Source organism: Cervus canadensis, chromosome 18, assembly GCF_019320065.1.
Source record: "Cervus canadensis isolate Bull #8, Minnesota chromosome 18, ASM1932006v1, whole genome shotgun sequence".
Taxonomy (NCBI): Eukaryota; Metazoa; Chordata; class Mammalia; order Artiodactyla; family Cervidae; genus Cervus; species Cervus canadensis.
In genome coordinates, this window is record NC_057403.1 from 10704891 (window position 1) to 10727632 (window position 22742).

The following is a 22742-nucleotide window of genomic DNA, read 5'->3' on the forward strand; positions in this document are numbered from 1 at the left end:
ACACGGCCATGAGCCTGGTCAGGCAGATCATGAGCTCTGATTGGCAACACACATCACCAACTGCCTTCACACGTGGGAAACAAAACTTAATAGCACACACTTTATTAAACACACACACACAAATCCTGCAGGGCAAAAAAACCTATTTTCCAATCCTATGAGCTAAGCTGGACAGAAGGGCCTAGGGGGCTACAGTTCATGGGGCTGCAGAGTCCGACATGACTGAGCAACTGAGCACAAAAGCCACAACATGGGAGGAAAAAGTACTCCCCACCACACACTACATGAGGAAGTTTTACTGACATTATACTAAGAACCACAAGGCAAATCTACATTCGAAATGAGTGCAGGGCTTCCACTGTGGCTTAGTTGTAAAGAATAGACCTGCCAATGCAGGACACAGGGGTTTGATCCCCGGTCCAGGGAGATCGCACATGCCAAGGAACGACTAAGCCCGAGCGCCACACTATTGAACCTGTGCTCTAGAGCCTGGGAGCCACAAATACTGAACCCATGTGCGGAAATGACTTAAGCCCACTTGCCCTAGAGCCCAGTTCTGTGACAACCGAAATCAGCGCATTGAGAGCTGTGCAGGGCAACTGGAGTATGGGCCCCACTTGCTGCAGTTATCGGAAGCCACCTGGCAATGAAGACCCAGCACAGCCCAAAGCAAAAAACTAGTCATAAAAATAAAGCTCCTTTTTTATTTAAAAAATGAGGAATTTTTACTCACATTAGACTAAGAACCACAAAGGAAACAGCTACATTCAAAATGAGTACCAATCTGAAGAGGCCCCTGGCCTCCAAAGATAAACAGGTAACAAGGAAGTGGACAGAAAAATGATCCACATGGTATCACCCAAGGGAAAGGGAAATGAACAGCATCACACACCTCTTACAACTGCCTCCCTCCTCCAGAAAGGGTGGTTCCAGTTATGAGGCAACAGCGAGCAACTCTCCTTTCTTGCTGCTGGAACAACCGTAACAGCCCCTCAGGACACCTTTTGGCACCATTATCCAAAACCAAACAAATCGAACCCTGCAGACCAGCCATCAGGTCACCAGGCATTCACACCGTTGCTTTCCCTACCTGTAGCCTAAGGAAAACAAGAGTGCTCTTTTGCACCAAGGCTCTACCCATACTTTCTAAACCTTAAAAAGTTCAGGAGGTCTTCAGTGCTTGTGTGCATCAGACAAGGGTAGCAGTGAACGGCATATCCCAATGAATAGGGATCAGATGATGACACCCCACAATATGTAACTCTAACACACCCACCTCTCTAAAGCAATTGTGAAAAAGTCACATTTGAAGGCTCTTGCAATTTCAAATGTGCATCCCACATTCATGGTAAATAAAACACTGTGATACTGGCATGAGGATGTACCTTCCTGAAGATAACTGGAATATAAAGGGCATCCCAGAATTATGCCCATGGGTTAAAAAACAGGTATGGAGACAGCCCAGGAAGCATCAGGCACATATGTAGTCTATTTCTTTAATACCAATCTGCCAGGGACCTGCTTAGATAAAACACCATCACCCTAAGATGAAACCCCAAAAGCTGAACATCACAACCCTAAAAAAAAAAAGGCTCCTTCCACACCGCACACAAGACTTACTCAAAGTCAGAATTTTCTCCCCCAGCTTTCCTGTGCTAAGGATGGGCATTCAAACCTCCTCCCTTTCTCCTGCCTGCAGCCCCAAGAAGGCAGCATTCCTCCTCACCCCCTAGTTTCCTCAAGTTTTCCTCCCGGGGTGGACCCTGCACCAAAGCACTGGCCGGTCCTGAGGAGACCTAATGCCTGTCATCTGTGTCCTGGACCCAGCCTGTGGGCAGAACACACAAGTCCCGCCCTGGGAAGAGAGGCGGCTTGTCACCCTCTGCGGGCCAACTGGGAGAAGGCAGGCCGCACCCGCTCCCACTGCAGAGCCAGCTGAGGTTTCTCCTGCCAGTCCTGTTCAATACACCAGCCTCTGGAAATTTCAACATGTTGAGGCCAACATCCCAGGACTTCCCTGGTGGTCAGTGGTAGAGAATCCACCTGTCAATGCAGCTGACATAGGTTCAATCCCTGAGTCAGGAAGATCCCCTTGAGAAGGAAATGGCAACCCACTCCAGTATTCTGAAAAACCTCCTTCTGAAGGCCAAAAGTTAAGCCATGAAGTGGGAGGAAAAAATATTGGGCAAACACACACCAGATAAGAAATTTTTACTCACATTACATAAAGAGGTAAAAAACAAACAGCTGCATTCAAATGATTAACCATCTCAATAGCCAGGATTCTGGCCAGGTGGCTGTTTTTGGCTGGTGTCTAGCCAGGCCTGATTTTGTCTGTTTGTGGGTTTTGTGTTCTGTGCAGTTGGTAGTGCTGAAGCCTTCAGCCTATTTGCTAAGTTGCTTCAGTTGTGTCGATTCTTTGTGAACCCACAGACTGTAACCTCCCAGGCTCCTCTGTCCATGGGATTCTCCAGGCAAGAATACTAGAGTTGGTTACCATTTCCTTCTCCAGGGGATCGTCCCAACCCACGGATCGAACCCGCGTCTCTTAAGTCTCCTGCATTGGCAGGTGGGTTCTTTACCACTAGCACCACCTGGGAAGAAGACTGTTTGGCAGGTGTGAAGAGCCTATGGCACGCATGCTTTGGATTGAAATAAGTTCAGGGAACTGGCTCCAGTGCCTGGCTGTCATTCTCGGACAGTGAAGAGCACAGACGGGCTCCCATCAGGCAGTAACAGGTTTCGGCTGGCTGTCGTGGAGAGAATCAAGTGGAAGGGTAAAGTCTGGATGCAGAGTCCTGTCAGGAGACTCCTGGGACATGCCTGTAACCGATGGCGGAGGCCTGCTCCAGTGCAATTGTTGTGACTCTCAGCCATTTGGAAGAGGCAGTTACAGGAATTGAAGAGGCAGAATCAAGGAACAGGAGTCAGCTATAGGAGGGAAGGTGACCCGTATGACCCTCAGGCTTCTGGCTGAGACAACTGGACTTGACACTGTACCAACTAGCACCTTTGGAGGGAGTCAGCCCACAAAACAGGTGCACAGCGACAGCAAACAGTGCAGCGACGCGTGTCAGACACGGTGTAAAAGCCCTGCTGGAATAAACGTTTGCTCGCCTGAATGCTGACTCCTGACCATTCCAGCCAACCCAGTTTTATACATCACATCTTGTCAATTTTAAGACACACATTTGTTTTCCCATCTCTGAAATCAGGATGTTTTTAATTGAATGTGTGATATGCTTTAGTTGGCTGTGTATTTTTTCAGTGGTACACATAATCATGGTTCTTCTGAAAATGGGATGAAATCTTACATTTGATGAAATACAATGATGTCTATCAACCTTAAAAGGAAACAATACATAAGTGTGCTTCCTTATGACTTAAATTTTACCTTATTCTAAAAAGATCTGAAGTTACACACTCCCTGATTTTGACACAGAATAGAGAATCCAGAAATAAATCCATGTACTTATGATTAATCTACAACAAAGGAAACAAGAAGATACAATGGAGAAATTCTTCAATAAATGGTGCTGCAAAAACTGGACAGCTACATGTTAAAGAATGAAATTAGGACATTCTCTATAACCATATACAAAAATAAACTCAAAATGGATTAAAGACCTAAGTGTAAGACCAGAAATCATGAAACTCCCAGAGGAACACATAGGCAGAACATTTTTTGACATAAATTGTACCAATATTTTTTTGGATCTGTCCCTAAAACAAACAAACGGACTTAACTAAAAACTTCTGCACAGCAAAGAAAGCCATCAAAAAAAAAAAAAAAAAACCCTACTGAATGGAAAAAAATATATGCAAATGATGTGACTGATAAGGGGTTATATATATAGTAAAGTCGTTCAGTCATATCTGACTCTTTGTGATCCCATGGACTGTAGCCTACCAGGCTCCTCCATCCATGGAATTTTCCAGGCAAGTGTACTGGAGTGGGTTGCCATTTCCTTCTCCAGGGGATCTTCCCAAACCAGGGATCGAACCCAGGTCTCCCACATGGCAAGCAGATGCTTTACCGTCTGAGCCACCAAAATAAGGGGTTAATAGCCAACATAAACAGCTCATACAACTCAATATCAATGGAACAGTCCAAATAAAAAATGGACAGAGAATTGAATACATATTTTTTTCCCAAAGGAAACACAGATGGTTAACAGGCACAAGAAAAGATGCTTAACATCACTAATCAGCAGGGAAATGCATGCCTGTCAGAATGATTATCATCCAAAAGAACACAAATAACAAACATTGGAGAGGATGTAGAGAAGAGGGGACTCTTGTGCACTGTTGTTAGGAATGTAAACTGATGCATACCCTGTGGGGAAAAGCAAGGAGCTTCCTCAAAAAACTAAAACTAGAACTACTATATGACCCAGCATTCCACTCCTGGGTATACGTGCAAAAAAAAACCCACCAAAAACACTTTAAAAAAAACATGTATACATTGAAAAAACACATGCACCGCAATGTTCAGAGCAGCATTATTTATAATTACTAAGATAAAGTGTCCATCAATAGATGAACTGATATATATTCACACACACACAAGGAAAATGGAGTTCTACTCAGTCATAAAAAAAAAAATCAATGAAATTTTGCCATTTAGAGAAACACGTCATTTAGAGCAAACCCATCACTTCATGGCAAATAGATGGGGAAACAGTGGAAACAGTGGCTGACTTTATTTTTCTGGGCTCCAAAATTACTGCGGATGGTGATTGCAGCCATGAAATTAAAAGATGCTTGCTTGCTCCTTGGAAGGAAAGTTATGACCAACCTAGACAGCATATTAAAAAGCAGAGACATTACTTTGCTGACAAAGGTCTGTCTAGTCAAGACTATGGTTTTTCCAGTAGTCACGTATGGATATGAGAGTTGTACTATAAAGAAAGCTGAGTGCTGAAGAATTGATGCTTTTTAACTTGGTGTTGGAGAAGACTCTTGAGAGTCCCTTGGACTGCAAGGAGATCCAACCAGTCCATCCTAAAGGAGATCAGTCCTGGGTGTTCATTGGAGGGATTGATGTTGAAGCTGAAACTTCAATACACTGGCCACCTGATGTGGAGAGCTGACTCATTGGGAAAGACCCTGATGCTGGGAAAGATTGAGGGCTGGAGGAGAAGGGGATGACAGAGGATTAGATGGTTGGATGGCATCACCGACACAATGGACATGGGTTTGGGTGAATTCCGGGAGTTGGTGATGGACAGGGAGGCCTGGTCTGCTGTGGTTCATGGGGTCGCAAAGAGTCGGACACAACTGAGCGACTGAACTGAACTGAACTGAGAGGAACATGGATGAACTCAGAGGGTTTCCTCTAAGTGAAACAAGTCAACCAGAGAAAGACAAACACTGTATGATATCACTTACATGTGGAATCTAGAAAATACAACAAATGATACTGAATTTTTAAGCAGCAGATTCACAGATATAGAGAACAAACTAGTGGTTACCAGTGGGGAGAGGGAGGAGGGGTGAGAAAAGTGGGGAAGAGACTACAGCGGTAGCAGATAAAGAGGCAGAGGCTATTAGGTATAAAATAGAGCTATGTGCTTAGTCGCTCAGTTGTGTCTGACTCTGGCCCGCCAGGCTCCTCTGTCCATTGGATTTTCCAGGCAAGAATACTGGATCAGGTTGCCATTTCCTACTCCCGGGGAACTTCTCGACCCAGGGATCAAACCCTGCATTGGCAGATGGATTCTTTACCACTGCACCACCTGGAAAATCCATAAAATAAGCCCATGAAATAAGCTAGGCTACATTGTACATGGTAAATACAGCATATATTTTGTGATAACTAAATGAAGTATAATCTTAAGTGTGTTAATTACTATATACCTGTAATTTCTATAATATACATCAACTAAACTTCAATTAAAAAAAAATAGTCAGTGTGATTTCACTGTTGATGGGAGTTGGAAAGTTACCAGCAGCCCAACAATATATTCTATTTCCACTTTAGACATAGAGTAGCTACAATTAACCTCAAGAACACAGTAATAGAATTTAATATGATTAGGGAGTTGGAAGTTTTAATATTTTACTTTAAAAGTTGAATGTATAGGTATAATTGACTTGTTACACACACTTATTAAGTAACTTTTGATGAGTTGATGCATGTTCAAAACCCCAAAACCAATTTTCCTCCTGCTTTTTAAAATTTATCCTACTCAGCATATAAAATTAATGATACAATGACATATTGTATATTTTGTTATGGCTATTTTCAAATATATACAAAAAAAAGAGACTATTATGAAGCCAGATGAACCAATCATCCATCATTTCGTGGCCAATCTTTGCTTTTTTTAATGTGCTTATTTGCTCCATGGCATGTGGGATCCTTCTGGATCAAGACTCAAATCCATGTCTCCTGCATTGACATGTGGATTCTTTACTTCTGAGCCTCCAGGGAAGCCTTCATAGCCATTCTTTTTTCATCTATCCCCATCTACACCAGCGGTCTAGTTTACCAGTTTCTTACCTATTCACAAACTTGCTTTTTAGGGGTTTCAGAGACCCAAGGAAATATTAAATGGAAAATTCCAGAAATGAAACAATTCACGAGTTTTAAATTGCAAACCTTTCTGCATAATGCAATCTTTCACCACCCTCTTCATCTCTCCCATATGAATATACATTTGTCTAGTAATCCACACAGGCATTCTATCATCTCACATCATCACAAAAGAGGTGAGTACAGTATTGTATATTTTGAGAGATCACATTCATCTTAACAAATACATATTTATTTGGCTGTGCTGGGTCTTACTTGTGGCACGTGGGATCTAGTTTCCTGACCAGGGATCACACCCAGTGTCCCTGCATTGGGACCTTGGGGTTCCAACCACTGGACCATCAGGGAAGTCCCTCACTTTTATTACAGCTATTGTTAATCTTTATCACAGGTACATACGCATAGGGAAAAACAGTACATGTAGGGCTTGGTTTCAGGCAATCACTTGGAGGTCTTGGGATGTTATCTGCTGCAGATAAGGGGGGCCTAGTACTAATTCTACATACAGCATCATTTAATGTATAATCTCTGCAGAACTGACTTTTTTTAAAGGTATTTTCATAACTCAGTAATCATAAAAATGTATTTTATCAATGTTGGATTGTCTCAAAATGTGTTTCTTAAATCAGATTAGTTGCAATCAGAATCCAGAATATATTCTGGAAGCATTCATTAACTGTCTCTCACAGATCTCTTAACACATGGGGTGCACTTACCTTGTAAAATTCTCATTTCTTACAGTTTGTTGTCATCAGTTTGTCTGAAATTGGCATATTCTAGATGTGTCTCTGATACTGTTGAACTGATACTGACCACCCTTCCCCCATATATCCTGTATACTAGATGCCAATGAGATGGGTGATGAGGTTTGATCCCTGTGGAGAGGTGCGTGATGATGACTGTTAGGGAAATGAAAACAAAAATTTCTCCCAATCAAGAAATCTTTTCCACAAGGTAGTAGAGACAAAATCAATTTTATTGTTAAAATAAGTATTAAAGGATTACAGTGCATCACAGGCAATCCACTAGGAAACTGTAAAGGCAGAAAAAAACCTAACTCCCCTAGTCCTCGAGGAAGAGGAGCTGACAATACCATTTGTCACACAGAGTCCTAATTTTACCTGGTAATTGGGGTGACTGTGTAGTTTATTGGTTTTACCTAGAGGAAACACAAAATTCTCATCTCTATAACTGAAGGTAGTTTTTAAAGTTGGAGCACGGCACCCACTAAGATGAGACTCCTATCCTCCTAACAGAACTGCCTGGTGAGCTATCTCCCCATCTTCAGTGTTAGGAGATGGGAGCCAGGTTCTTGAGAAAGACGTAAGAATCCTAAAACTGGAGGAAAAAAAAAAGACCAGCTGAAAAAAGGCCTTCTTAGAAGTCTTCAAAGACATGCATTTTAAAAAGATGAGACAGTTCCTACAAGTTTTCTAAAGTAAATGCTCTGAGAGGAAGGAAATCTCATTCCCCATTTTCAACAAGAAGTAAATCTCTTTTTTTAAAAAATTTATTTATTTTTGGCTGGGCTGGGTCTTTGTTGCTGAGAGGACTTTTCTCAAGTTGCACCACACCGGGGTTACTCTTCATTGCAGTGTACTTCTCGTGTTGCAGAGCCTGGGCTCTAGGGCATGTGGGTTCAGCAGTTGCGGCACGCGGGCTTCGCTTCTCCTCAGCATGTGGGATTTCTTGAAGCAGATTTCTTGAAGGTAGATTCTTTACCACTGAGCCACCAGGGAAGTCCAATCTCTTGTCTATTTAAGTGTGTATCTGTGGAATAAAATAGTTTGTATGTGACACATGAACAGTGAGATTGTGTTTTGGTACCACACCATGACACAGCTTGGATACAAACACTTCACATACTAGATACAGCCTGCCTCCATGTATCTAGGGAGATAGTGTGACAGCGTGGGGCACTGTCATCCTATCATATGTGAAAGGCACAAGATGTACAAGACGGGCCAGACCTCATCTAGTCCATTCAGGGACTTAGTTCCCTAGCAGGGAATAGGAATGTTCTTAAGGAATGTTCATTGTCAGTCACTGGTTTTCTTTTTACCTATAAGTGGTGAGAACTAAACTCACGAGTTGGAGGAGGTGAGAGAAGCGCCATGGGGACAGGGACTGGTGAAGGTTACAGTGGACATTCTTAGTCCTGAGCCTCTCTTCCAGGGTCCACAACAGTGAGAGTGATCACTGGGTGACAGCTGAGTAGCGGGGCACTGATTGGAGGAGACACCCTGAGGCGACTGAGGAGGAAGACCAACAACCTTGGGGTGACTCACATGCGGCAGCAAGGGCCAGTCGTGTGTTTGGGGTGACACCTGGGGAAGACGTTCTGGGCCTGTGGGGTAGGGACCATGTGGGAGGAAAGGCCATGTAAAGACAGAGGAGGAGGATAGTCATTTGCAAGCCTCCAAAAAAAATCACTGTTAACCCCTTGATCTCAGACTTCCACCCTCCAGAAATGTGAGGAAGTAATCTTCTGGTGCTTAAAATTCCCAGACCGTGGGGCCTTGTTTAGGCAACCTGAGAACATCAACACAGGGACCAGCGGCATCTGGAGAGAATCTACAGGGCCCCAGGGGAGGCTGAGAGGAACCCTAAGAGGAGCCCGAGGGAACAAGGAGGTTTCCTGGGGTGCAACCAGGTCAGAGGGGAGGGGGGACATGGTGGGTGAGCCTTGGATTGATGTCTGCACCCCTACCTCTGCCGGGCTCACAGCAAGAGATGCCCCTCCAGTCTCACACATGACATTTCCCCCAGTGCAAAAGGGGGATAATGATGGGGCTGCCTTGGGGGCTCTTAGAGGACAGACAGGGCTGGGCCCTGAGGAAGGCCCCCAAGGGGGCAGCTGCGAGTTGAGAGTGCAGAGAGGTGGTGGGGCCCACAGGGAGCTGCAGGGACAGCAGAGAGCTCCAGGGGCCAAGGGCTCTGGCACTCAGGGAGCTCTTCCCAAAGTAGCTGGGATCCCTACTGTGGGTCCCACTTGGAGGCTGCACCTGTGTCTTCAGCAGACAGATAGCCGCCCCGCTGAGACTCTTCTGCCTCGGGGTTCAGGTCACTGCTCTGCCTCATCCCAGCAGCAGGGCTGCCCGCTGGTTCTGGAGCCTCAATTTCCTTGTCTGTGGAATGGAGCCACTATAAAAGAACAACAGACTCACAGATATATAGTGAGAGATTGCCTGAGATTGCCAGGGCGGAATAGGGGTAGGAGAGGGAAGGACTGGGAATATGGGATTAGCAGAGGCCATCTATTATCTTATACATAGGATGGATAAACAAGGTCCTACTGTATAGCACATGGAATTATATTCAATATCATCAGACAAACCATAATGGAAAACAGTGAAAAAGAATGTATGTATTACTGAGTCATTTTGCTGTACAAAAGAAATTAACATGACATTGTAATCAACTATACTTCAATAAAATATTTTTAAAAATAGTGGAGGCCACTCAAACAAAACCAGAAACAAAATCCTAGAGGACAGAAGTCCGCAACAAAGGACACCCTTTGCTGAAACTGGAAGTTCTACCAACGTAGGTGGCTTAAGTACAGGAAGACTTACCACCATGATCTGGGATTACCAAGGAGATGAAAAGCTCAAAGGGCTTCTAGGCACCTGATTTGAATACAAGGCAGTGTCAGAGTTGGTGAGGGCTCGTGCAGGTCTGCATCCTGTATCCTGCTTCTGACACACGTAATGCCAACCAAAAAACAACACAGGAGGCTGCAAGTAAGAAAAGAGTTTATTTGGAGTCTTAAGAAATGCAATTCAGGAGACACAGAATCAGGTAACCCCAAAGGAATGTTCTGGGAGAAGAGACTCAGGGGCTTACAAAGACAGAAAGCCATGAGTTTCTTCAAGTTGCCTTGTGAGAACTGTGATTGAGTCTGATGGGATTTAGGAAATATTTGTCCTTAAGCAATCAGGAGTTTTTTACGGCTGGGGTCCAACAGGTATAGATAGGTGATCATGAGTTACTTTAGGCTAAGGGTTTGATAAGCATCCTAAGTTCCTGGCAGATGTTCTAGATGGCTTCATTAGGACAGTAAGTAGTCAAAAGAACAGATTCCATCCAGGCTGAGAGGTGCATAAGTCACACTTCCTTAATAGCCTCTGGACCCCATTTTAGAAAGCCCTGCTCAATATAGACTCCACTTTGATTTTCCTTTCACTATAGTAACCCCAACGGCTGAATAAATTTAGGAAGAAACGTGTGACAAGTGGTGCTGTCAAATTCTCAACTTTTTTTGTTTTCTGGGCCTATTTCTTACCTTTTGAGTAGATCTACTTCGAAGGTTTTAGGATAAGGAATCAGAGCTCCTCTGTCCATGGAATTTTCCAGGCAAGAACACTGGAGTAGGTTGCCATTTCCTCCTCCAGGGGATCTTCCCAACCCAGGGATCGAACCCGTGTCTCCTGCACTGGCAGGGGGATTCTTTACCATTGTGCCACCTAGGAAGCCCATAAAATATCACTACAGAGGAAACACAATATACTGGTATGCTGTCCACTCTCAAACTCCATGTTCAGTGATACCACATTAGAAGCTTTAAATTGACAGCAGTGGGAATATTCACATTGGGGAAACTGCAAGCAATGTAATTCTTGGCTTGATTATGGGGACTATGTTAGTAATGCAGATTAAATTTAAAATATGCTGTACATGGCCACTGCACAGTATACAGCAGAAAAAATTAGAAGATAGTATTTCAGAATTTAAAATAGCTAGAATTACATCCCTAAAGAATGAAGTTTCAAATTAAGTCTTTGTTGTTTCATTATCTTGCTAATAAAAAGAGAAACAGCCAAAATTATTTCTATAAAAATGGATGAAAGTTACCACGAGGACACACACTAGCGGGGAATTTAAAAAGTGAAAAAACACTCCATATCTGAGGAATGCAATTAAAACAACAGTGAGATAACACCACACATTTATTTTAAAAGTCAAAAGTTGAAAAAGACTAAAGATATTGGCAAGGATGTGGAAGAACTGGAAGTCCCAAAGTCTTCCGTAAGAATACAAAGGGAAACAACCATATTAGATTACAGGATGTGCTGATGTGCTCAGCTGTGGCTGACTCTTTGCGACCCCATGGACTGAAGCCTACCATACTCCTCTGACCATGGAATTTTCCAGGCAAGAATACTGGAGCGGTTTGCAGCCAATTAAGCCGACTGTGCTCTTTTCCCCATGGGGGCCCAGTGTGCAATGGCTGCAAACAGCAGCCTCCTTGGTAGTGTATGCAACCTGTTGCCTGTACAGGTAGCCCTAAGGGACCTTGGAGACAACTCTTCCTAGTGGGCATTCATGACTGGCCTGCTGTTTCTCAATCTAGACTCCAGACAGGTATGCGTGGTGCCTTTGGAAAGCCCCAGGGCACAGTGGCCAGGGTCCACATTGGCCAGGTCATAATGTCCATCCGCACCAAGCTGCAGAACAAGGAGCATGTGATTGAAGCCCTCCGCCGGGCCAAGTTCAAGTTCCCTGGCCGTCAGAAGATCCACAAATCCAAGAAGTGGGGATTTACCAAGTTCAATGCGGATGAATTTGAGAACATGGTGGCGGAAAAGCGACTCATCCCGGACGGCTGTGGGGTCAAATACATCCCTAATCGTGGTCCCCTGGACAAATGGCGGGCCCTGCACTCATGAGCATCAGCTCTGTTCCCTCCTTAATCACACTCACCAATAAATGCTATTTCCTGTCAAAAAAAAAAAAAGAATACTGGAGTGGGCTGCCTTTTCCTTCTCCAAGGGATCTTCCTGACCCAGGAATTGAACCCGAGTCTCCTGCATTGCAGGCAGATTCTTTACCACTGTGCCACCTGGGAAGCCATGGAGAGATTAAACCGCCCTCCATTTGGCTGTCCACCAACTCCTGTCACAGTACAGTCCACAGATGGAAAAAGGGCCAGGTGGCCAAGTCAGAGCAGAGCAGGCAGCTCCAGTGTCTACAAGGAATTCAGTTTTACCTGCTACATGAAGGGTGACCCAAGGCTCTGCTGAGGTAATGAAAATGGATCAAGCAGGATCTATATCCAGGCAGGCACTCGGGCCCCCATCAGTCACTGTGTGAGCTCTCTCACCCAACTTATTCACAAAGAACTGGGGTTGGTCGGGGTTGCCCCTTGGGTGTCCCCCAGGAGGGCACTCAAGACATCCCCCCTTCCAGTGTCCCCCTTTCTGACAAAAGCACATTGGTTCAGGCCCAAGTGGCTTCCTGGGGGTTTGTCCAGCTTTCTCAGTCCTTCAAGGTCCCCTCGAGGTGGTGGCTGAATCAAAACAGCCAAGAGCTGCATTTTCTTTATTAGTCTTTTATGCTTATTGGCCTCCTCCATCAAGTCTTGGTAGTTAGACCTTGAAGGCCTCCTCTACCAAGGTTGACAATGGGGTCTGGGGCCCAGCTCAAGCCTTTGTAATTTTCTACAGATATCAGGAGTAGCCTGCATGATAAAATGCATGGCAAATAGTGTTCTCCCCTCTGTGGACTCAGGGTCTGTACAGATGTAATTCCTTAATGCCTCTTATCACCTGGATCAGGAAGACTGCTGGGTTTTTTCATCTTTTTCTTGTGTAACCTCTCCTACCTTAACATAGTATAATGTTCTTTAAAAAGTCACACATTCACTAAGCCTGTAACTCAGGCATTGCAGCCCAAAGTATTAATACAGGAAAAGTGAAACATAACCATGTGAAGAACTTTTAATATATTCAAATGTCTGCAGTTTTACTTGCAACAGTCAAAAACTGGGAACTCAAATATGGATAAAGAGATGAATGGACAAATAGTGGTATATCCACAGAATAGAATTCTCATCAATATAAAAAAACAAACTACTCACTGATAAATATTTCACATAAGGGTACCTGAGAGGAAAAGCATAAACACTTCATGATTCTAATCATATAAAATTTTAAACAATTAAAACTTATCTAAAGAAAAACAAATCAGTGGTTGACTAGAGGTCAGAGTAACATCAAAAAAGGAAACAAGGTAAAAATGAAAGTAGATTGGTTTTTTTATGGATGTGATGATGGTTTCATGGATTTATATAAATGTCAAAACTTATCAAAGTGTATACTTTAACTATGTGCATTTTACTGCAAGTATTTTTATGTTATTAAAACTTAAAAATATATTCAAAATACAAATCTGGATTTCTTACCATTTAAATAAATTCCCGATATTGACTTCATCACTTTCTGCCTCATGCTTTGGGAGGGGCAGTTGGCCTCAGTGGTCAAAAATATAAGCAATGAAGACTGTTCCCAACGTGACTCAACAGGAATATTGTCACAATGTCTGCTACTCACTGAAAAGATATCCCTTCTCTCTATCCTCACTTTTCTATCTGCACAGAAACGGCCTTGAGGAGGACAGCTCAGATAGATTACAGAAACCACAAAACTTTCGGATTATTTTCTCCTGTAATGCTCTCTGCTAATACAAGATGCACAATTTAGGAGGCCTGAGAATTTCTGTACATGTTCATCCTTCACAGCCACAATGACTGGAACACTGTGGAGGCTCTTTTAAATGGGCACATCCAACCAGTCTGTGATAGTGTCCTGCTCCCACTATTAATCTAGTACTTTCTGTAACAATTATCATTCCCACCAGAATCTTACAACCAGTGATACTACCTACAGAATTCTGCATGTGAGAGCACATGGCTCCACTGCAGGGCCTGAGAGTATGTTCCTCACCAGTGCGCACACACAAGGCAATATCCCCTGTGAACAAGACACCTTCATGCTATTTTCAGAAGCACTGATGGTTGTCACAATGACTACTCCTTCCTTAGACTGACCTCTGAACCCAGAAAATACACAGTCAGGCCACAGATTAGAACCAGAAAGCTCTGCAGTCTTCCCTGGGAAGCCTTGGGCAACAAGCAGAGTCCTCTGGGCCCAAAATGGGTCATGTCAGTGACATAACTCATCAAAGCAATGAGAGGAAATGAGTGCTTCTCTGGCTTCTCACAGTCCCTCCCATGAATGGGAAAAATCAAGGTTCCTTTCCTGAACACTCAGGGGTGGCTGAAACCTGCCAGGTGGGAGAAGTGACATGGCTTTGGCCACAGAAACTGTCAGCAACAGAAGTCTGGCAAGAGGCCAGGTTAAAAAGTACAATGTAGCTCCCACATACCTGGGATGTTTGCAGATGTTTGGATGTATGATGTTCAATTCAGATGGTACCACCAGGAAGGATCTCAAGAGTAGATCCGCTGAAAAAGGAAACTGTACGATCCTACACATGTAAGGTGTTTTTCCCTTCTGAAATCTGTGGTTCCAAAGAGTCAAGACTTTGGGTTAATGGCCTTATCACTTTCATTGCATTCATAAGGCCTTGATCCAGTGTTTTAAGAGACTGGAGTTGTAGGTAAAGAACTCAACAGATTCCCCAAATTGTAAGGCCTTTTCCCAGAGTGAATTCTCCGATGTGTGATGAGGTTAGAGCTTTGGCTAAATGATTTCCCACATTCACTACATTTATAAGGCCTTTCTCCAGTATGAACTCTCCGATGAGTAGTGAGGTTGGATATGTATCTAAAGGATTTCTCACACTGATTGCACTTGTAAGGCCTTTCTCCAGTGTGAACTCTCTGATGTTGAAGGAGGACAACATTTTGGCGAAATGATTTCCCACATTCACTGCACTCATAAGGTCTTTTTCCAGTGTGAACTCTCCAATGTTGATGGAGTGAAGAGTTTTTCTTAAAGGATTTCCCACATTCACTGCAGTCGTAAGGCCTTTCTCCCGTGTGAACTCTCCGGTGTGTAATGAGGTTGGAGATATATCTAAAGGATTTCCCACATTCACCACACTCATAAGGCCTTTCTCCAGTATGAACTCTCTGATGCTGAAGGAGTGCAGAGCTTTGTCGAAAAGATTTCTGACATTCACTGCATTCATAAGGACTTTCACCAGTGTGAACTCTCTGATGTTGAAGGAGCACAGAGTTTTGGGAAAATGACTTCCCACATTCACCACATTCATAAGGCCTTCTCCCAGTATGAACACTCTGATGGTGAATGAGGCTGTAGCTTTTGTTAAAAGATTTCCCACATTCTTTACACTCATAAGACCTTTCTCCAGTGTGAACTCTCCAGTGCTGAATGAGATGTGATCTTTGGATAAAGGCTTTCCCACATTCACTGCACTCGTAAGGCCTTTCTCCAGTGTGAACTCTCCGATGCTGAATGAGGTTTGAGCTTTGGCTAAAAGATTTGCCACATTCGTTGCACTCATAAGGCCTTTCTCCAGTGTGAACGCTCTGATGTCTAATGAGATGAGAGCTTTTGCTAAATGATTTTCCACATTCGCTGCACAGGTAACATCTTTCTCTAGTGAGGACTCTCTGGTGCTGAACAAGTGTGTGTTTGCCACTCATAGGTTTTGTGTAGTCTCCCCAATTATAATGATTTTTACCCCTTAGAAAGGGAGTCTCACACTTAGTTCCACTATGTGATTTGTGCCAGTTGTGTGTGGCCTGTTGGTGAAGAAATCCTGAGTTGCCCAGGAAGTCCTTCCCAATATTCCCAAGGGTAAAGGGCTTCACTGACACATAGACTTTGCAGCTGTTCACAAACAAGGCTCTCCTCACATCACTTCTCAATGGTTTCTCTCCAATATGCTGCTTTTGGTGCTGATGAAAGTTTACTCTAAAATAGAATGGCTTCTCACATATCCCACTCACGTGGAGTTCCTGCCCACAGTGTGTTTCCTGGTACTCAGCCAAGTGAAAAATGTCACTCAAGATCGGGCCACATATCTCATAGAGGTTGGCCTTCTGGGGAGACAGACCTGCCTTAACAATCCTGATCTGTGAGCATCCTTGATCAGAAATACTCTGTTCAGAAAATGCCTCCTTATCCTCTTCTCCAGGCCAACAACCTGAAAGCAGAGAAATGCTGGTGACATACATACTGACTTTGTGCAAAGAAAAAGGCCCTTTACAAATGTGGGCATTATAAATCCAGGAATGAGTCAATGGGATTGTTTGTAAGATAAGGTGGTTGCGTTTAAGTTAAGGATGGGGCTGCTTAGCAGCACTGGGCTTTTAAAGATTACAGAATGGGGAAGTCCTCACAAAGTAAAGGAAACAACCATGGAATGACACAAGAAGAGGCAGGGTCTACAGCTCATTCTGCAAAAATTTTCAGTAGGACCTTGACTGGTAGTGACACATGAATACTATGTAGTAGGTTATATTCAGGCTCAGGAAAATCCAACTGTAACAGAGCAGCTGGTGTTGAAGGATTAAAAATGTACATAGCCTATGACATAAAAAGTATAGGCTGATGTTGGACAGCACTGCAGAAGAAGCAGTGTGAAAAAGCACTGAGGAATGGAGTCCAGGGAGGTAAGAATTAGCCCTAAGTTGGAAATAAGAAGTGACAAGTAACAGTGTTGAGAAGGTGGCTAACCAAAGAATGGGGAAGTGGAGGGAGAAAGTATGGCGGCCATTGTGATTGGCACCCAAAGGCTAGTCAGAGAATAGCTTTCTGGTATGATTTGTATATAGCCCTGACATTACACCCTCCCCCAGGGGCCACTTATCAGGACCAGACTATGTCCAAGTTCCATGTGCTGTAGTTGGAGTCCTTTCTGTTCTGTGAGCCTCTCCACTTCATCCTCTTGATGAGTAACTATGAAGAACCTGGATGATTCAAGGACTATGATAAAGACAGGACAGAAAAGCAGCCAGCACTGGCCAAAAATAACTCAGCACAAGACATAAAATTAAATATTACAAAAAGAATTTCAGAGGAGTATCTTGCAAGAATAGCCCATGCTCCATATAAAAGGAGCAGGTCAATGACAGCGATTTCTGGAACAAGCAAGAATGAGGAAATGTTAGCCAGAGAAAGGAAATAGAACCTGGGGTAGACTGGTACCTTGGATCTGGAAAATTCACCTGGCTATGGAGAGGGTAAACAAGGTGGAAAGACTCCTGACTCTGGATCCATCCCTGCAAGGCAAGGGATAGCAGGTCTTGGATCTGTCAAGGAGAAAAGAGGGCAGTGCCCATTCCTCAGCCCTACCAACCACAACACCTACTCAGGGAACTGAGGAAGGAAGCAGTGCCCAGGGTCGTGATGTGAGAAAGGAGACTTGCCAATGGACAAAGAGAAAGGGCGGAGACTAGCTCAGGGCACAGGGGTGGGTTTGAGGTTCTTACCCAGGGAGCTTATAAGTGCCAAGTTCTCCAGCATCACATCATGATACAGGCGTTTCTGAGACTCGTCAAGGAGACCCCATTCCTCCCAGGAAAAGTTCACGGCCACATCTTCAAAAGTCACACTACCCTGTCACAATTGGGACAGATGAAATCACAAACAAGTTCCTCTCAAGAGGAATTCCCCCATATATCTATTCTATGACCATCTTCCTCCCAATCTCCCCAGTCAGAGGAGAAACTAGGCCCTGATGCCATTGTCTCCCTACAGGCCCACTGATTATGGGGTCCAGCCATCAGCGACAAGAGACAGGTGCACAAACAGATACTTAAACTGTGGGTCTGACATAGAGGAATCCAATACTCCTGCCAGGCAATAACCCTGGTATGGTCAAGGTCATGTAAATCACAATACCAGGGACCTGGGACCATCAGACATACACCCTCTCCATGTACACATCACTCTCTAGATTGCACATCCCTCTTATCTCCAGACACCACAGGCACGTGCCCCCAGCCAGCACCACCTCACCATCCCACTCTATAAGCCTCTCCTTGGCCTCCCCTCATGTTGAAGTATTTTGATCACATCCTTTTCACTCCACTGGTGAGGATGGGATTCCTGCCTAGAGTTATAGTGATGACCAAACATAGGACAACTAACACTGGAGAGATGTTATCAGTAGCATCTTATTAATCCTATATATCCACAGCTAGAATAGGAGAACACCACACACCACACAGGGCTACAAGGTGTTACACTCTGGAAAACAGTGGACAACCAAGAGCTGTGGGACGTAAGCTTTATAGTACCAAGAAGGTAAGGTGCCCCTGCTCTCCAAAGGAGGATGCAAGTTTCTTTTCTAAATAACCCCAAAAGGGCTGGCTGACAGGGCACTGAAACCCACTACAGAGGGATAAGCAGGAACTATACCTCAGCCCTTTTATGAAAAGGGTTGTTTAGTTAAGGAGACCCTATCCACTGGGGCAGAGCAAGGTGGGGAACTGGTGCTCCGGTCATTTGAGGTCCTACCAGTTTTAACACATGTCCAGGCAGTATATAAAACTGGGACTTAATTTTAGGACTTACACCACAATTTAGCAGACAGCATCCAGAGTATGTTTGGCAAATTCATACAGGATCCAGTAATTCCCTAGACCTCTCATGGCTCCCAGTAGCAGTGGCAGCGCCAAAATCTTCTATTAAAGGCCTCCCTGAGAGGCTCCATTTCTTACCTGAGACTCCACCACACACATCGCCTGTTCGTTTCCGACATCCACCGCCCTACTCCACTTTGAGGCTGTACCTGCTGTTCCCTTATCTGTCACAACCTTCTTCTGTCCACCTAACCCTCACCCAAAGCCTAGCCCATTGGTGGCGCACCTCAGGCCTACTGATGCTCACAAATGACCACATTTCCCCCTGATCTTATTCTCCAGGCTAAATGAAACAGGCCAGAGCACCCCGGAGTCATCAATTTGATGTCTCTGCATCTTTTTCCTTTGAACAGCTTTTGAAAACACTTTAACCTCTGACGTGGATTCTGCACTTTCTTTCTTAAAACTACCCATCGCTTCTAGAGTTCTCAGAGTAATGAACAACTTGCACTCTACTAGTCCAGTCTTAACAGCTGCCTCATGTCGTTTATTCCTGCAGACATCAGATGGACCCCAGGATGCCCGAATTCACCCAGCTAAGTTCCACGTGCAAGCCTCTGCACTTGCGGGTCCCTCTGCCTGCACCCTCTCCGAAGCGCCACCAAACTGTCAGACGCAAGGCCCCACCTACGATTGCCTCACCGTCCTGGACCCGGGGACCTGAACTGTGGGAGCGGAAACAGGCGTCTGGCGCTCGGGGCTTCAGTGTCCGGTCGGCTGAGGGCGGTGCGGGCCCGGAGAACGAGCGCTTACCTGAGGCGGGTCCCTCAACGCCGCCGCCGCCATCGGACTTCTAGGCGCAGGGGGACCGAAGTGCTCGAGAGGCGGGGGGATACCCGCGCCGCGGTCTCGCTCCCGGGCCTGGCGCGAGGCACCCCGGGAGGCGCCGAACCTCGGGCCCGCCTCTGTGCAGCAGAGACAGCACCTCCTCTCGGACATCCTTAATCGCCTCACCTTCGTCCCAACCTAGCGCTCTGGATCAGGCACAAGCTTGGGGCAGTTATAATGGCCGCCTGGAGGCGGAGTTAGGAGGTCCCGCCCCCTCCCTTTGTGCCCAAACGGAAACTCCGTTTCCCTGAGCCAATAAAGGACACTGCCTTCGACGCAAGGAATTCTGAGTCATGTAGTTCCCGTTTCCAGGCCAAACTGCTGAATTCCTCCACGAGGAGGCTGGGGAAATTGTGCGCAAAGAGAAGGTATCAAGCATTTCCCTTTGACGAACATGCAGAAGGGCTTCCCTGGTGGCTCAGACGGTAAAGAATCTGTCTGCAATGCAGGAGACCTAGGTTCGATCCCTGGATCGGAAAGATCCCCTGGAGAAAGGAATGGCTACCCACTCCAGTATTCTTGCCTGGAGAATTCCATGCGCGGAGACTAGCATTCTTGCCTGGGAAATCTCCTGGACAGAGAAACCTGGCGGGCAACCCCCAGTCCATGGGGTTGCAAAGAGATGGGCACGGCTGAGCGACTAACTCTTTGACTTTCATGCAGAAAGAGTGCTCAGTCTTACCTGACTCTTTGCTGCCCCGAGGACTGTAGCCCGCCAGGCTGCTCTGTCCATGGGATTTTCTAGGCTAGAACACTGGAATGTGTAGCCAGTTCCTACTCCAGGGAATCTTCCTGACCCAGAGATCAAACCCGTGTCTCCTCCATTGGCAGGCAGGCAGATTCTTTACACTGACCCACCAGGGAAGCCCCACCAATCAATTTCTTCAACCCAATTAGCTGCAGAGGACAGTGGCACAAAAGAGAAAAGTTCAGTGGGGTAAAAAAGATATTGGATGGAAAAAACCGTAATTACAATTTAACCCACTGTGTCCTGGAAAAATTACTGGGTCTGCACTTCCCTGGCAGTCTAGGGGATGAGTCTGTGCTTGCAATGGAGGGAGTGCAGGTTCGACCCATGGTGGGGGAACTAAGGTTTCATAAAAGGAAACAATCGATCTAAGAAAGAAATGAAACATTTTACTCAGGCCAAATAGGATTATAACCCAGGAACATGCTCTCAGAAACCTCCAAGAACTGTTACGCTTGTTCAAGATCAAAGCATAATGATGTAGCATTATGTAGGTTTTTGTGACAGAAGGCTACTTTAAATGCCATAGATAATTGGCAAAATCTAGATCTGTAAGTACAAAGTGGTAGGTTATCATGATCGCTTACACCATCAAGGAGGCATGTTATCTTTTTTTAAAACAATAATTTATGTAATTTTTGCCAATGCTGGGTCTTCCTTGCTGCTTGGGCTTTTCTCTAGTTGTGGCCAGCAGGGGCTACTCTCTAGTTGAGGTGTGCAGGCTTCTCACTGCAGTAGCCTCTCCTGATGTGGAGCATGGGCTCTAGGGCACAAGGACTTCAGTAGTTGTGTGGCTCCTGGGCTCTAAAGCACAGGCTCAACAGTTGTGCTTATGGGCTTAGTTGCTCTGAGGCATGTGGGATCTTCCTGGATCACAGATGGAACCCTTGTCTCCTGCATTAGCAGGAGGATTCTTTACCGGTGAGCCACCAGGGAAGCCCAGGCACATTATCTTTTAAGGCATTGTCTTGTTGGTGCTAGGAAAATGTTGCTGTTTATGGGTTAAGCAGGTATTTCTGCCAATGGGGAGGTTTGGGGGGTGCATAATGCAGATATATGATATACAGTAGAGGGGAAAGGGAGGTCAAAGGACAGAGAAAATTTTTCATATTTAAATTATCCTTACTTGCCTTAGAATACAAATTTTTACTGCATCAGTCATTACCTTTGAAAAATACAGACACTCAGACTTTAGGGCATCTGTTGATGTTGCAGTCAAAAGTTTCAGTCCATGGGATTTCCCTGGCAGTCCAGTGGTTAAGACTCCACACTTCCCATTCATGGGGTGCAGAGTCAATCCCTAGTCAGGAAACTAAGATCCCACATGCTGCTTGGTGCAACCAAAAAAAAAAAAAAAGACTCAGCCCTGCCTATGGAGAACTGTGACCAGAGTGAATTTGATCAATGGCCCGGGCTGTAATTATACATTTATTGGAAGCAATGGAGAACATGTTAAAGCTATCGAAGAAACATAATTATATTAGAAAATGTGGAAAATTATCCCAAAGGACCTAGTTACACCATCATACAGATGACAAATGGGGCTTCCCAGGTGGCACTAGTGGTAAAGAATCCGCCTGCCAGTGCAGGAGATGTAAGAGATGCCTGTTTGATCCCTGAGTGAGGAAGCTCCCCTGGAGAAGGAAATGGCAACCCACTCCAGTATTCTTGCCTGGGAAATTCCATGGACAGAAGAGCCTGGTGGGCTATTGTCCATAGGGTCACAAAGAGTCAGACATGACTGAAGTGACTTAGCACACACACATATATGACAAATACAACACAAGGATGTAAGACAAATCTTTGAAATAAAGAAAACTAAGATGCATAATGTAAATATAAAATGGGAGTATGCTGCTTAAGATTTAAAGATAATGATTATGAAAAATAAATTTTATAAAAAGTAGAAACATTGAATTTTAAGTTATTGGTATTTGTTAGTGTGAAATGTTAATGCAATTGTCATAATAAAAGAGAATTTGTACTTTATAGACATATTCAAAAGATTTATAAGAGTGGTGATGTGTCTGGCATTTTCAATGCTATAATATTAGAAATATATTTATTTTGAGAAAATGAAGAAGTACATCTTCATACTCAAAGTTGACCCATATATAACTAAAAATCCTTTTAAAATCATTTAAAATATTATAATTAACAAGAAATGATGGGCATGCATATATGCAATAAAATTAAAAATCAATATTAATTTTTAAGAAGCTTTCTTCTATTTTAAAATTTAAATGCAGTGTTACTGAAATACAAACAAA

At 44.4% G+C, this 22742-nt stretch overlaps 2 protein-coding genes and 1 non-coding gene across 3 annotated transcripts; 2 read left to right on the forward strand and 1 right to left on the reverse strand.

The window, feature by feature from the left end:
* Nucleotides 1-7496: 7496 nt before the first annotated feature.
* On the reverse strand, nt 7497-19928 carry LOC122420614 (zinc finger protein 211-like). The gene is made up of 6 exons (XM_043435923.1): nt 19650-19928; nt 17742-17868; nt 14705-16453; nt 10114-10275; nt 9544-9682; nt 7497-8308 (listed from the first exon to the last, which is right to left on the reverse strand). Exons 1-3 carry the CDS (start codon nt 19833-19835, stop codon nt 14919-14921), a joined length of 1848 nt encoding a protein of 615 aa, XP_043291858.1. The 5' UTR covers nt 19836-19928; the 3' UTR covers nt 7497-8308; nt 9544-9682; nt 10114-10275; nt 14705-14918.
* LOC122421816 lies at nt 11712-11846 on the forward strand. The gene has a single exon (XR_006263628.1). It is a non-coding gene; the product is annotated as a small nucleolar RNA SNORA70 (small nucleolar RNA).
* Nucleotides 11760-12275, forward strand: LOC122420685 (60S ribosomal protein L10-like). Its single transcript, XM_043436081.1, has one exon. It carries the CDS (start codon nt 11797-11799, stop codon nt 12205-12207), a length of 411 nt encoding a protein of 136 aa, XP_043292016.1. The 5' UTR covers nt 11760-11796; the 3' UTR covers nt 12208-12275.
* Nucleotides 19929-22742: the final 2814 nt, after the last annotated feature.